We start from the raw sequence: 17,145 nt of genomic DNA, 5'->3' as shown, positions 1-17,145 counted from the left end.
GAGTTTCAATTGAAAGAAACTCGCCTCATTTATGCTACATAAATACTGTATTTAAACATCTCTATCATATCTCCCACCTTTCCTTCAAAGTATACATATTGAAATCTTTACGTTGCTCTCTATGTATACTTGTGAAACTCCCCATGGGGGTGGGTTTCTGAAAGCTTGAAAAGAAGTGTTTGTGAACAGTGGGTTTAAAACCAATATTTTTGTGTTGGATTCGAAAACTGCAAACTGCAGGAAAATTGTATCTAATTTGTAAAAGTCATATGGCTGAGTGAGCAGAGAGGTTTTGTTAACACCCTATGCAAATTATGCACTGAGGGATGAACATTCAGACACTTGCATGAAATGTTTTGCATTTTATTTATTTATTTTTTTTATTTATAAATTTTTATTGTTACATCATAACAAACTCAAGCAAAAAATACAAAATATGAAGAAAATAGTTCAAATTAAAATATAAGCATTAACAAGCCCACATTATTGAGGGTTGACTAATCCTGTCACAGTTTTTATCCTCCAGAAAGTAATATAAGAAACTAAAAAATGTTTTGCATTTTACAGGATTATTTCATGAGCGGGAATAAAGCTTGTGGGCTCAAATGAGTTTGGGGATATGAACTGAGCAGACCTGAATCAGAAAAGGGGAAGTGGAAATGCACTCCCTATGAGCTCAAAGGAGGAAGCCATGGAGTTGGAAATTGGTTCTGAAGATTCTGGAATCTATGTGTTTCCGTTGCATAGAGTCATATCTATATATTATACTCATTTGGGAGGTAATTTCCTAGATGGGAAACTCACTGGGTAACACCGAGCTCTTTTTAGAGTTGTTATGCGTATACTAGCAGAAGTATACCACTAAAGGCACTCTTGAAGAAACAGATCAGCAGCCCTTGTGAACAGAGAGCTCAGGGCAGAAGACCAGCAGCCCTTGGGAGCTAGACAAGCAATACAATGCAACATCTTGTAACCTGCAAATTTTCAACAGAGAATCATGTGGCTCACAGCAAGAGGATTTTACATTATTGACTCAGGTTAGAGATAAGTGAATTTAACATTGATAACTCAGGTTTAGACTAGAGGGAACAATAGATGGGATGAGGGAAGTCCTTGAACAATGTTTAGTAGCTACAAGGGGAAAAGGCATGTCTTTAGCAGCCTTTGGGAGCAGCTCAGGGCAGAAGAAATGGGACTGCAGAGGCACTATTGGTGCCTAAGAGCTAAGAAGAGCAGAGGCAGCCATCTAGAGAAAGCCCCGTTACTGGTGGTTGCCGATCCCCATTGAGGGCTGGTAACCAGGACCCCAGTAGGGAGCTTCCCCAGAGATTCCTCTTGAAGGAGGGGAAGGCTACCGGAGTGCGGATCGGCACTGGTAGCCCAACATAGGTGCAAGGCCACCAGGGTACGATCAGCATCAGCAGTCCAACAAGGAAGAAAAATCTTTGGAGACTAGCAGTGGAGGAGTGCTTTTGGGGGGAGGGAGCTAAGGAATAACCACCAGGAGGCTGCCAGAGGGGCAGGCTCACCAGCCGGGAAGGACAGCATCCACTTACCACTAAGAACTTCCATGGACAAGGTGAGAACTTGGGGACTGGGTGAGGGTGTATTGGAAAGGAGGGATATAGGTACACAGACATGCCCACCTAGTGATTAAGCTAAGAAAACTTGGGAAGAGCATACAACCACAGGATTGGCAGTCTGAATATCTGAATAGTATACATGCTTTTGAATTACCTGCACAAGTACTGATTTGAATGTGGAAGTATTAGAATTGTTGAAAGCTATTCTTGACAATTTGTTTTATGATTGGGCCTATGTAGATAGTTCAAATAAGTTTATTAGCCAGCTCATTAACTCTACCCTCTCTCCATGACATTGTAACTGTCCACCACAAGGTAATATAACTATTTCCCCTCTTGCAACAATGGAACCTTCCTCACAACGTGATGAAACCATTTCACTATGATGCTGTATGGGCCTATTTGGTAAATCTAATCTAATCTTTGAATTTTTTTATACCAATTCATCCCAACAGAAGGGCTCGACTCAGTTAACAAAATATAAATAAAAATAGACAAAAGATTAGAGCATAGACTATCCCCCTCTTTTACTAAGGTGCGCTAACCGACAGCACACGCTAATCGAATTAGCACGTGCTAAATGCTAACGTGTCCATAGACTAACATGCAAGTGTTAGCATTTAGCATGCGCTAATTGATTAGTGCGTACGCTAATCAATTAGCGCACCATAGTAAAAGAGGGCCTATATCTTTTAGGCCAGAATTTTATCTTTTACAATTGATTATTAGAAAAAGAAGGATCATTAGTAAATTTCAGAAATAAATTTGCTTTCAGTACTTTACGAAAAGTGGGTAGATCAAGTTTAGTTAAAAATTTTTATACCGCTTAAACTTCTAGGCGGTGTACAATGAAAAAAAAGCAAATTAAAAATTAGAAATGCTAAACAATACCAGGACATATTAGTAGAACAAATGACATGGCATACAGACTTCCTTCCTTCTATAATTACACCTCTTTTTATTAAACTGCACTAGCAGTTTTTAGTGCCTGGAGCTGTGCTGAATGCCTCGCGCAGCTCCTGATGCTCATAGGAACTCTGAGCGTTGGGAAAAGCGGGTCCCTGCTCTAAAAATTGCTAGCACAGTTTAATAAAAGGGGGTGTAATTATAGAAGGAAGGTCATTCCAAATTTTTACTAACACAGGCATTCCCATCACTCCTCATATAAACATCACTAAATAAAGACACGTGATAACACTTAGTGATGGCAAAGCATGGGCTGCAGCTTTATTAAACTTATCAATCAATGAATTCATATAAACATAACATTTTCATACATAAATAATTCAGTGTAGCTTAACAACCATACCTTGGAGCTATTCGGTGTCGAACTAGCTCAACTCACAAAACTGAAACCCCTTGATGCTAATCGGTGTTGAATTAGCACAGCTCACCAAATTCATCACATTCCAGCAAACCCCACTTCCCCCAGCAAGACTCGCTGTGTCGCAGAATCATGGCGGTTCCACACATGAGCAGACTAAGCACATATAATACATAACTTTATAAGCCACACTGTCCACAATTCACCCCATAACACATTTCCGCAAAAGCTGTGACCAACCCATCCTCCACCCACCAAAACCAACAACCTAAAAAACTGGGAGGGCGGGAAGGGAACAAATTTAACCCTGCCTACCCACCTCTTTGCACACTCTCACCCTTCCCAAAAATGATTTAACCCGCCATAATCACCCTTAATCCCACATAATTCTTCACCAATCACCCTTCTCCCTTCCTAACAACCAATCCTCCTGTCCTAGCACCCCGACAACCAATCCCTGCCACCCTTCAGCTCCCGCTACCAACCCTCACAAACTAACCCCCAGCCCACTGTAACCACTGTATAAGGGTTCGCTCAGCCACTGTTATCAGCTTACAGCTAAACTGTAAGCTCCCGAATTTAAAAAATAAGAGAATGATCGACAAAAATTGGCCATAGTTTTTATTCCTTTAACAGTGGGAAAGCCAAGTTTATATTTCTGAGAGCTCCTAGAATTAGCCATTTATTGTGAATTAAATGAGACAGGAACCAAAGGAGAAAAAATACCATATAGGATTTTGAAAATCACTTTGAACCTGTACTGGATAAGTGTGATTAAGAAATCCTGATTAGATTTGCCAAACTTGTTCACAGAAGCTTGTTTGGATTTTTCCTGTGGGGGAGAGGAGGGTGAACCTACCCGCTAATACTTCTTTTCCCCAGGTGAAGACACCAAGCACTAACTGAGTGAGGGAACGACAGAGGCTGCCTTTGGGGGACTCCAGCCAGGTCAGACCCTGGACCCAGAGCTATCCTGAAGGGGGTGTTACACTTGCAGTGGTTAAAGCTACAGCCTCAGCACCCTGAGGTTGTGGGTTCAAATATACGCTGCCCTTTGTGACCCTGGGCAAGTCACTTAATCCCCCCATTGCCCCAGGTACATTAGATAGATTGTGAGCCCACCGGGACAGACGGAGAAATGCTTGAGTACCTGAATAAGCTCGTGTTAATCGTTCTGAGCTCCCATGGGAGAACGGTATAGAAAATTGAATAAATAAATATAGCAACAAATTTTATGGAATGTTCTCTCTGTGTTTTTGTGTAGAAATCCTTGATGAAATAACCTCCAAGGCCATATCTGAGCATGAACCTCATAAAGAGATGTTGGCATATGTATATTTTTTTTAATTAGCTGCATGCCCGTTATCGCCAGCTAAAGTGTACAAGAAGAATAAGTACTGGTTTTTCTTACAAGTCTCATGAGGCTTATTTGACAGAGTTCAGTCTCTGTAGCATAGCTTGCTGCAACGCTAATGCATTAGTCATAGGGAAGTTCTGTAGGGTAACACAGCAGCCACATTGGAATAAAGGCAAGATCATCTGCAGTCATCAACAATCATGCAGGACAATAGCCCATCCTGCTGTTACACCGGGAATCATTTCTGATCCTGGATATGTTATGATGGTGCCTTGCTTTATATGGAAATCACCGAACATGATTCAATAGTTAAATTCATATATAGAAAGGAACTTGATTTGATCGATAGAGTAGGGCTAGGAATAGAACTGCATTAATTTTCCTCCTTTAATAATTGATCAAGGAACTTGTCATAATGCACTGTTTCGCGTTGTCTTCTTTGCTCACAAACTATCGTGGGTCTGGGGGGAGGGTGGAAAGCAACATGCGTAAACAGCAAGGTGATAAAAGGTTTGGTAGGTAAGAAATTAAATGATTCCACCCCCCCACCCCACCCCCAAACCTTGAGCTTTTCCTGATTTGTGACCATCAATAATTAATGGACCATCAGCAATACTCAGAGGGCGCTTGCATTGCACTTTTGAGCAGCCGGTTAGTAATGTACAACAGATAGATCCTCATTTTCAAATCCCAGGGCACCATGCCATTCCAGGCTAGCAGTGCATTTTCAATTAGCCTCTGAGTGAATGCTTGGCATGTGTAGAAGTGAACTGGTACACAATTAGGTTATTGTTCTTTTCAGCTTTGTGTGGACAGGATCTGAAGGACTTAGAAAAAAAAAAAAAAAAGGCCAGCAAGAGGCATTGTTGTGGATGTATGATAAGGGAGGCGCTCGGGGTGTACAGCTTCACTTGCTAACCTGCAAATTGCAGGCGTTTACAAGCAGCTCTCAGTGTGGCTTTACAAGGAAGGATAGGAGGTATTTGCAGAAACTACAGTTCCAACCATCCCAGGCTCCTTCCTGCTCTGATTACCATCATCATTGTTATGGAGCCCAACAGTCCTAAAAAGATCCAGTTTGCTGTGCCATTGTTTCAGAGTCAGCTGGATCCCGAGGCATCGGAACAGGTAAGACGATCAAGAATCTTGAAAGCCTGACATGATGCTTGCAAACGCATTCATTCCAACACTGGGAATGTTGGTTGACTGTGAGGGAACACATAGCTGATCGCCTACATTCCAGTATGGATATGCTTTTCCACCACATGTTGATAACATTTGAAAAGCATGTCACTTGTGGGAAAAAAAAAAAAAAAAGGCTTAAATTGTTGTTAAAATCAGAGATGCCAGTAAACTTCCTACTGTTATAAAAATCAAACAGGAAAAAAAAGATGGCAAACAGAAAGATATAGTTTCATTCAATGTCATTCAAGTTATTCTGCATCTTCATGATCTGACCTGTTTATTTCACTATTTTTCGAGTTGGTAGTTTGAATATTTTTATCAGATAGATAAATCTAGCACTAAAGCATTTCAGAGCAAGAAGACATGGTGAAAATGGTCTGGGATGTTTAAACTTCATGGGGAGGAGGTGATATTTATACTTGCTTGATTAGAATTGTGTGCATTTATTTTAGTAGTCCTATTATGATACAAGGATAGTCATAAACAAATGAGGTCTTTGAAAGCAATGAATCTTCGTAGGCTTGAAATCTATTTCTATCTGCTTTCTACCCTGACGCCAGCATAAGATGATCAAATTAACATAACCCTTGTGTTTACAGGAAAGGCAAAAAAAAAAAAAAAAAAAAATTCTCTTTCTTCAAGTTATGACTAAAGGGGAATCAGGATGCAGGCATATTCTGAACAAAGCAGATACATGAATCTGATGTCCTTCCATTTGTATTATAAGAAAGACCAAGAAATGTACACAGCATGAAAATGCCTTTTGGTAAAATTTACAGGCCTAGTTGGCTTTGTAATAGCTATCTGTGAACTTACCACAGCTGTCTAGTGCATGAATGGAAATGACACAGCAAAAACAGAGAATAGACCTTGTGAGGTGTCACTTGCATGAAACGTTTCATGTGTTGGGAGGGGGGAGGAGTTAATCTGTTAATAAGACTGTTAGTAAACCTTTTCAGAAACTGTTGAGTGTGGTATGGGTAGACTGATGCTATATGCAAAAAAAGATTATATATATATACACATACACACATACAGTGCATATATACAGTGTTTTATTATAATTAGAGCTACACATTCATTAAATGTAATTAATAGCAAATAAAATTTTTAATCGCATAATGCGTCCCCCCCCTCTCACATTTCTTTCTATACTCCTACAGTGGCAAACATAGACAGCAAAAGTAAATTCTCAGATTCATGTTTTAATTACTGCTACTATCCATTAAATCGTATCCAACCCTTGGATACTCTGTAGGCCAGTCCTCGCCATGCTTCCCTGTTTTCCATAGCCTCTCTCAATTGCTTGATGCTCATTCCCATGTCATTCTTGATGGTATCCAGCCAACAGGCCTTTAGTCTCCCCTGCTTCCTTTTACTGCTGACCATTCCGAGTAGAAACTCCTTTTCTATTAAAATTAAAAGAAATCATTTTTCTTACCTTTGTTGCCTGGCAATTTTTTTTTTAATCATTTTGTTCTGTCTTTATAATCACCAGGCAACAAAGGTAAGAAAAATGATTTCTTTTCATTTTAGTAATTAAAACATGTTGGTTCTGAGAATTTACTTCTGCTGTCTATGAGGTCTTTTTATTAAGGTGTGCTAACCGATTTAGTACGCGCTATACATTAGCATGTGCTAAATGCTAAGACACCCATAGAATATAATGGAAGCCTTAGCATTTAGCAAACCCTAATAAAAGGATTCCTATATTTGCCAATGTATGAGTATAGAAGGAAATATGAGGAGGGATGCTTTATGCCAGGGGTGTCCAATGTCGGTCCTCGAGGGCCGCAATCCAGTCGGGTTTTCAGGATTTCCCTAATGAATATGCATGAGATCTATTAGCATACAATGAAAGCAGTGCATGCAAATAGACCTCATGTATATTCATTGGGGAAATCCTGAAAATCTGACTGGACTGCGGCCCTCGAGGACCGACATTGGACACCCCTGCTTTATGCGATTAATCATGATTAATCGATGTGCAGCCCTAATAATAAAATAAATATATATATATATATATATATATAATATCTGGATCAATTCTCAGTATCCCGCTGATTTGCTTAGGTCTACATAAGCATTTCTTTTTGAGTTTACAAATCAAGATTTATAGTCAAACAGTTTTTATTGAGCTCAATACATCGTACAAAGAAAAACCAGGTACAAAGAAAGGCTCCATTAAGTACAATAAGTATACTCTTCACCTATCCTCCCACTCACCATACCCTTGAACAGGTTGATCGTGAACACTAGCAAGCAAGCATCAACTTTTAAGAAAATATACATTCAATATTCTACTGTGAGCCACAGTTGTGAGGGTATTCCAGAAAGGTTCCCAAACAGATTGGAAATGAGAGCCTCTTAGCCAGGAAAAGGCAGAATTTTTCTGTCTCTCCCACTGTAAAAGCTGAGTCAAGCGGGATTGCCAAAGTTGCTCGAATGATGTCTCTGAACTGATCCAAGACAGTAGGATATTTTTCAGCACTGCCAATGCTGCCCACTTCAGAAAGACATAACATTAAATTAGTGATTTGTATTCCACCATTACCTTGCGGTTCAAGGCGGATTACAGAAGAGGATTTCTGGACATGTCCAGAGGTGTTACAGAGTAGAGCGGGTTGCTTCAGAGGATTGAAATGTTTCATATGGTGTTAGTTAGTCTTCATGGATTTCTTGAATAGCAGGGTTTTTATTTCTTTTCTGAAAGTTTTGTAGTCTGGCGTTGTGATTAGTAGATTGGAGAGTTGGTGGTCTAGTTTTGCTGCCTGTGTGGCTAGAAGGCCATCGTACAGTTTTTTCCATTTGATGTCTCTGATTGGAGGGTAAATGCTTTCTTTTTGAATAAGGGGGAAGGACCTACTCCAGAGATCAAACTTGGATACAGTGGTCTCTTAGCTGACCAAATGTTAGAAATAAGTTTTTAAAAAAATACCTCCAAAATGATATTATTAAGGGTCATATGATCAAGGAGGCATCAGGACGCCTACACTTGGGATCATCCCAGCAGGAGTTTGGCTTTCCCCTATCCTTCTGTTTTTACCTTATTTGTTCTTACCTCTTCTTGATATTGTAAACCTTTCCTGCCCTTGATTGTCATTTTGTGTCTAGTATTGTTAATTATACAGAATACATTTCCCTGTTGTGTTTATTTTACTATTGGTTTTTTAATTATTTCCATTTGATTTTTATCTATTGTTAACTGCTTTGATTTGACTTTTTTTTTGTTAATAATGGTGGTATATCATATAAAATACTGTAACTGTAGATTTATATAACATGCTTAGCCAGCAGTGGGGCATCTGTCTTTCAGGAGACAGAGGGGCGTGTATGCTTGTGTTAGCTCACATGAGCACTCTGAAGCATTGCTCTTCTTGCTATATGGACTGCACAGGTAACACAGATTGATGGGGTGTAGTGATGCACATGTCAGTGTGCAGCCAGACTCCACCACCTCACATAAATACTTCTGTTGGAGAAAGCCAGTAGGATTGAACATGGGAGAGGGAAGCTGCTGAGCATTCAGGGAATACACACAGATGTCAGCTAGTATATTATTTTTGTACAAAAATAGAGGTCAGAATTGCAAGATCCAGTTTGGAATATCAGTAATTCTGGTAGTATTTTAGAATTGGATCTGCCAGGACAGAGTCTTTTTTTGCAACGGTGCATGTGTATCTGCCAGCATATGCAACAGGAGCAGCCATTTTGCAAAGCTACGTGTTGAAATAATGAATGGTACAGATCTCACAGCTTCTACATGGAGGTATCAGAACCTGCATATGGAAGTGACAGTTTCACAATGGCCACAAGTGGCAATGCTTACACATATAGCTGCCCCATTTTACAAGCTTACATGTGTAGATGTCATTAATTAAGTAGTGAAACCAGGTTTAACTTGCTTTTTTTAATGTGGAAATAAATTATATGGAATTAAAAAGAATGACTCCCATAATCCTTACTTTAAAAGCCTTGGCCAGAATAAGAAATTCTGTAAAAACTATGGGGCCAATATTTGGACTACAAGGGTGAGCTGGGATGACTACCACAGTTAGTGGTGAACCCAGAAATTTAATGCTGTGCTGTATCCAGTGACTAGCATTGAATTTCTAGTCTATTTTAGTTGCTAAAAATATAGCCAGCTAAGTCGATATCCATTGGCTGGCCAGCTAAGTTATAGTGGCCAAAGTTCAACCTCACATATAACCTGCCATTTATGTGGGTCTATCTGGTCACTCAACTTAGCCAGTGAGCCAGTGCATATAGGCACTAACCGGATTTGTTGCATGACATAGCTTGGTGTCCGGGCTAACCACTAAGGCCCATATTCTATAAACAGCACCCTAATGGTGCCTAACTTAAGTTGAAGCAATAAAATATGATGTAAAATTTTTTCACTTATGATATTCCAGAACAATAACCAATAAATACCACAATTCCTTGCAATGGTCCGGACTATTTTTCTATATATACGTATCCTTAGGCTTTAGCCCCACCACTCTACCACTAGTATAAGTTTATAGCATGAAGAATTATGTAGACCTTCATCGGCCATATGTTAATTTATTTTTCATTTTTTCTTTATTTAAATACCCTTTCATAAGTTAAATTTTTATTGTATTACAGATTTAAAAACTTTAAGCCTTATTTTCAGCCACTTATCTTAACAACTGACATGACCCGGGAGGGATTGGCCCGACATGTTTCGCACTAGCGTGCTTTTTCAAGGGTCCCCCTATAATAAAAGGAAAGAAATCAGTTTCTGTCTCATGTTTTACTTATTACTTATATTCAAAAACTGTATATTTAATGCAATACTCCTACCGTGGCCGATACTGTCATCCGACTTACAACAGTTTAGCAAACAAGATGGCGCTGGTGTTTTTTTTTGCTTTTTAAATACACTCTTTACAGCTGTTATTCCTTGCTTCCTATTGGGTGAGAACTAGCCAATCAGCGATGCCCACTCTATTTCTGCATTCAAGCCCCTCGGTTCAATGGTATCAAGTTTGTAAATATACCATTGTTCTTTTTCATTAAGAATTCTCTACATTACCACCCTCCCACCCTTGCTTTAGCATATCACTAACGTGCCATTGTAATTCCTCAATATTATGATTTTTCGATACCCAGTGTTGCACCATGGGGGCTTGTAGATTATTATTAGTCAACCAGGATTTATGTTCAGTCAATTGAACTTTTATTGCCCTGCTTGTGCGATCCACATATATAAGGTGGCATGGGCACACTATGGCATAAACCACATGGCTGCTATTACAGTTCATGGTGCCATTTGATTTTAATGTTACATTATTTCTCGGGATCATCCATTGGGCCCCCTTGATATTCTTATAACCAATTTGAGATGTTGGGAGAGGGGGGGGTAGATAATGAGAGATGAGTATACAGAGGAATACACACATATTGTTGTAATTGAATGACTCCATAATGATTTATTTAAGGAAGTAATCACAGATGTGACCTCTAACACAGTATTTAGCTGAAACACAGGCCATGTCAGGTCCTTCAATAAATTTGCTTTTTCCAATTTGAAGCTCTGTTGTCCTCCTTGTCCCAACTGGGCCCAGTACATTACATTCTTTGCTGCTTGGTTTTTCTTGTGTTAGAGCCCATGGTGGCCCTCAGGGGCCACAAAGGGGTCCCGAGACCAGCCTGTCCCTCATATCTACCTCAGCTCTTTCCACAGTGTCCCAAGAGTGTTCTCATGCATATCAACATCTGTGCACAGACAAAACCCCCAATACATTTTCTCTCCAAAATATCTTTTATTTTCAGAAGCACAAAGATCTCACATACATATAAAGAAAGGAATGTTATATGGTAGCATAATGAAACACATACAAGCAAAACAGTGAAGGATATTTGTATTGTTATTAAGCTCCATGCACTAACAGTTGCTGTTTCCCTCAGACTCAGGGGTAGCTCAAGGCAATTTGATGCCTGAGGCGAGGGATGAGCTGGTGCTTCCCCCCCCCCACCCCCCAGCATCCATAATAGGCATAATAATTAGGCAAGACTGGCCAGCTACCTATAGCAGCAATGTCTTAGAGGGTAGTAGCTTCAGTAACACAGTAAATGACAACAGGGCCTCACACACCACTCCTTTTAGGCCCAGATCACCCATGTTTAGATCCTGCCAGACAAACTCAAAGAATCATGTTTCTTGCCACACATACTTTAACCTGCTTTTCAGCTAAAACACAAAGGAGATAGATGATGCTCAAACAACAAGGAGCAAAATGAGAAAGGAAGCAAAAGTTTAACACACCATAATAAAATTAGTTATAGTTGATATTCTACCAAACCCGCAACGTGCAGATCAGAAATAGAATATTTATCTTTGGAAGTCACCATTCAAAAAAAAAAAAAAAAATCCTGGTTTTTATGTTATCTGAGCAATAGCTAAACAACAAACAATGGAAAAAGTCCTCTTTGCTATCAAACTAATATCCAACATGGACTTTCTAACACGATTGCTTCCACTATGTGCAATCTGGAAATTGCAACTAAGCTCTCAGATGCCTGAGCAATAGCAACACAAAGCTCTCCAGTAACAGTCACATTGTGACTGCAGGGCTCCATATTTTGTACTGAATACAGTACAAAGACATTTGCAATCAATATTTCCGTAAGCTAACATATTTCAATTAATAAATTGTTCCCCTACCTTCTGTAGCTTAATCCTCCCCTGGTTTTTTTTACTTTTAGTTTTTTTTTTAAGAATTGTATTTATGTTAATTGTTGTTTACCGCTTCCCTCCTTATATGTACGATTGTATTAGGAATGAATGGTGTATTTGTTGGTTTTTAATATTTTACATAACTTTGGAACTTATGTAAATCGCATTGGATTTGGACTATGCGAGGTAATCAAAGAAACTAAATAAACTTGAAACTTGAAATTTCCAAATAAAACATTTTATTCTACCGTAATATTTTCCAAAATGTAAAGATAGATGTAAATTAAAAAAACTGAGAAATAGCAATCATCAGTTTGCAAATTAACAAATTAACAGAAATAAAACAAATAGAAAATAAGAAAATACCCTTTTATTGGACTAATCCATTTTTCAATTAGCTTTCAGAGGTCAGATCCTCCTTCTTTAGGTCAGTACAGTATATTGCTGCTAAGCTATCCTGTCCTGACCTGAGGAAGGGGGTTTAGTTTCAACTACCACGATCCCATCTCCCCAGCCCTCTGCGCTGAACACTGGCTTCTAATTAACCAACACTGTGCATTCAAGGCCCTGGTAATAGCGCATAAAAGAATTTACGCCACTACCCCTACCTACATAAAATCCAAGCTAACCCTGTACACCCCCACCTGCCCCCTTCGCTCAGAAATAGACAAACGCCTATGCACCCCCCCAGGAAGGTCCTTTCTGTCTGAAACCGCCCGCAAACGCTCCTATAGTCACTTCATCCCCCAACTCTGGAACCAACTCCCCCCTCAAATCAGACTACAGAACTCATTGATGACCTTCCGGAAAGCGGTAAAGACTCTCCTCTTCAACTAAAATTTAATCACAGTCTACGCCTCACCTCCCTTAAACCCCCCTCCCCTCTAACCTCTCTTCTCCATTAGAAACTTCTACTTAAATTGCTGTGCAGTCCATTCTTAACCTATACTTAAATTACTGTATAATCCTTGTATTTTAAACTAATGTATAGTCTTTGTACTGTTCAAATGTATTCCACTGTGAATGTTTGCTTGTAGACTGTTCTGAGCTACTGGGAGGACGGGATAAAAATCTAAATAAATAAATAGTCTAATAAAAAGATTGCATTATTTCCATTTCCTGTTTATAAATTTTTATCAATAGAGCTATAATACTACTTTATATGCAACAAAAAATTTTTTTCTACCTTTTGTTGTTTCTGCTTTAATCATTTCTGTACACTTTCCTCTTTTCATATAGCATCTCTCTGTCCCTTCCATCCACTGTCAGCCCTCTCTCTACCCATCCATCCTCTCTCTTTTTCTACCCATCCATCCACTGTCAGCTCTCTCTCTCTCTCTACCCATTCATCCACTGTCAGCTCTCTATATCTCTGCCCCTTCCATCCACTGTCTGCCCTCTCTCTCTCTACCCATCCATCCACTGTCAGCTCTCTATCTCTCTCTTCCATATGGCACCTTCCCTCTTTGCCCCTTCCACAAACTGTCTATTATGTGCCCCTTCTCTCCTTTGTACATGATTCATTTCCGCTTCACCCCCTCTCTGTTTATCTCTCTGTGTCTCCACTCCCTCCCCTATCCTCTGGCATCACTCTCTTCTCCTTTCCTTCCTCATTCCCATTCCACCCCATGGTCTGGCATCCCAATCTACTTTCCTTTTCTTCCCTCCCAAGTTTCAAGTTTTATTAAAATTTGATGTGCACTCAATGTCAAATATTTCAAAGCGAATTACAAATTTAAAATAGAGGAAAAACCATATGGCAGTTTGTTACAACATAATACATACATACAAAATTCAGTACAGATACAAAAGGAAAGGGGGATGAACTATAATCGTTAAAGCAGAAAGAGAACATTTATGGGTAACACATCAGGGGGGGCAAAAAATGAAAGATAAAAAAAGGAAAGAAAGAAAAAAAAAAGAAGAAGAAAAATTAAGTCCTATAAATGAGGACTGATTAAAATTGGATGTTAAGATATCAAATATAAGATTTTAAACGTAGATTGGTTGTCTTGTCTATGCCTCAAATGCATCCTTATACAGGAAACTTTTTAAAAACCTTTGAATTTTTCTAACAAGATTTCCCCACACAAATAATTTGGTAAGTTATTCCAGAGCTGAGGAGCTATAACTGAAAAAATAGTAGATCTGGTATCTCTCTTCTCTCCTTCCCTTCCATGATCTGGCATCTCCTCTCCTTCATCTCTCTTGGACTGGCATATCTGTCTCCTTCTCTTTCCTTCCCCATGCCATGGCATCTCTACCTCCCCCTCCATGGTCTGGTATCTCCTTTCTTTCTTTCCTCCCTCCCTTCCCCATTGTCTGGCATCTCTTTATCCTCGTCTCTCCCTTCCCTGGTCTTTCTTCACCTTCCCTCCTTCCCCCCCTAACTGGGTGCAGCATTTCTCTCTCCCTCTTTCCCTTTTTCACCCTCCTCCATCAGCAGCACAGCCCCGCAGCCTTCACAACTCATGGTTTTTGCTGGCTTCGGGCCTTCCTCTCTGCCAGAAGGGACATGGCATAGAGGAAGACCCAATGCCAGCAGAGCAGCAAATTGTGAATGCTGCCACTGCTGGAAGATCATGATGCTGGCCCTTATAACACCCCTTATGGGCTGAACCTGGGGTGGACCGCTTCCCCCCTCACCTGCCCCTTGATGCACCATTGCCCCCGAGTCCACTATTGGGCACTGTTGAGGGAGTGGCATATTGCTGCCGGCCAGAATACCTGCTGGTCAGCTTTCTCTGCCGCTCCCTTTCCCAACCTGATATTTTCATCCTCTCCCACCCCCACCCCCTCTGTGTATCTACCTTTAAATTTATCAGTGGCGGCAGTGATTCACAGAGCGTTCCTTCCAACCCTGGCGTCTCTCTCCACTGTGTACCAGCCCAGCAGAAAGAGGAAGTTGTCAGAGAAGGCAGACCACAGTGGAGAGAAGATTATTTGCTGGGAAGGGGAGCAGCAGAGAGATGCCATTCCCTCAAGTGCCACCTGAGGCCGCTGCCTCAGTTGGCCTCATTATAGGGCTGCCTCTGTGAGTGTGGCTCATTTACTACACTATGTTCAAACCATGCCTTCTTGAAATTTCTGCATGTAAATAGTGGTATTCTAAGATTGGTATTGACATGTTGTCACAGCTGCCGGAGCCACAAAGAGACTGCTGTGCTGCCAACAGGTGGCAGCACAGACCCCCAGCACAGACTCCCAGGGAGGGAGACCCTACAAAACCAATACAGTTCTCTGGTTTAGAAAAAAAAACAACAAAACCCCAAAATGCTTCAGACAATTGCAATTCCTTTTAATCCACAGTTCAGGCAAAACAAACATCCACAGGCTTTCTGCACTGACTGCTATTCAGTTTTAATAATTCATCAGTGAGTAAAAACCCCAAAAACTATTTCACTGGCTTTGACTCCAATATCCAACAGTTCATAGTAACCAGCTTGTATTCCTAAACTTCAAGCACTTCTCCCAGGTAAGTAACACAAAGAGTTCAGGATAATCTCCTGGGCAGCTTTATACAGTACCCAAAGAAGGAAAAGGAAAAAAAAAACAAACCAACAATTCCACTTCTCTTTCTAGAGACCTGGGCTTTGGATAACTCAGCCCTTCTCTTCATCAGGCTCTTGCAGTTTCAAAAAAACAAACCTCATAGAAACACAGTTCAAAACTATTGCCTCTCTAGGCCATGGCAACTCTCCAGTTCCTGGGAACTGGGACAGAATTGCTGGGTTCACTCTAATAACAGCTTTTAAAAAACACCCGCAAAATCCCTACCTGAGATATTCGGTGAACCCTGTCCCACAATTCTGGAACTCACTATGTTGCCATAATCCACCTCGGTTCCAAGGCAACAAACAAAAACACACACCAGCTTTCTCAATGCTCAGTCCCAGCTGGTGTATAGCAAATAAATCAGGGCTGTGCACAATTCTAGCTCTGCTACAGCCCAGCCCCCAGTCTGTGCAACAAAAAAGAAACTTCTTCAATACAGTTCCTGGTAGCTACTTCACTTAGCAAATTGTCCCAACAAAAATATCCAATGAAAAAGGGCAAAGTAAATCACTGGCAAGAAACTGCCAAACTCACATCCATTGGTTCTGGTTCAGCTCCAGGCATTTCAAAAGCTGCTATTTCCATGCCTTCTTCTGGGGCTTCCAGCTCTGGAGCACTTTGAGATTCAGGGCCTTCCCACTCCATTGGCTCCTGCTTGGTGCCTTGCCCTTGCCTGGCCAGGAAAGTCCTATCTGCCAGGTCTTCTTGAGCTGCCTCCTTCACACTCTTTGAGAGCTGTTTTAAACTGTTAAAGCCACTCCCTAGCTTATGTGGCTGGGGCACAGGTTTGTATGCTCTCTGGCTTCCTCTCAGTTCACTGGGCATATTACACTTTAGGAACTGACTGAACTTTCTAAGGAAGGGTTCTGGGTTCTAAGGAAGGGTTCTGGGAACTTGCTCATGGAAGGGTTCTGGGTCAGAGCCAAGCTCATTTCCTTCAGGATAGGCAGTCCTGATTTCTGCAGCCTCTGAGGCTCTATATTCAGTGAGTTTTCTGCCTCTGGGAACTGGTTTAGTAATGTACTTAACTATGACAGGTTCATCACTAGGAATGGAAATGTCACAAGGTGTATGCAATACACACGAATAACTGCTACTATTTACATGTGAATATGATTCTAAAATAATGGACTATATCATTTTAAAAACATTCAGCCTAGATGAAACTACTATTCCTGGCCCTTTACAATCAATTATACAAACCTAAATAAAATAAGAAGCTAAACAAATAACTCTAGTATTGTTACATAGAAAGTGTGGTGAATGTAATAGAAGTGATAGAGATGAAGACTAAATTCAGAAAAGCATGAGAAAAATACAAAGGTTTTCTTTTTCTTTTTTTTAATTCTTTATTGATTTTCCAAACTGCAATAGTGCAATATACAGATATATAACATACCATTAGTCAACAAAACCACATACAACTTACAGATATACC

At 40.2% G+C, this 17,145-nt stretch overlaps 1 protein-coding gene across 2 annotated transcripts in view; it reads left to right on the top strand.

Annotated features, from left to right (window-relative positions):
- Window positions 1-5,185: 5,185 nt before the first annotated feature.
- The window catches only part of PPP1R1C (protein phosphatase 1 regulatory inhibitor subunit 1C), a 90,567-nt gene continuing 78,607 nt past the window's right edge, over window positions 5,186-17,145 (top strand). For both annotated transcript variants that reach the window (XM_033946709.1, XM_033946710.1), the window contains exon 1: window positions 5,186-5,392. In XM_033946709.1, coding sequence (XP_033802600.1) covers window positions 5,312-5,392 — 81 coding nt within the window. In that variant the 5' untranslated portion in view covers window positions 5,186-5,311. The remainder of the gene's footprint in view (window positions 5,393-17,145) is intronic.

Source organism: Geotrypetes seraphini, chromosome 5, assembly GCF_902459505.1.
Source record: "Geotrypetes seraphini chromosome 5, aGeoSer1.1, whole genome shotgun sequence".
In the NCBI taxonomy this organism is placed as follows: Eukaryota; Metazoa; Chordata; class Amphibia; order Gymnophiona; family Dermophiidae; genus Geotrypetes; species Geotrypetes seraphini.
This window is presented reverse-complemented; position numbering and strand designations above follow the sequence as displayed.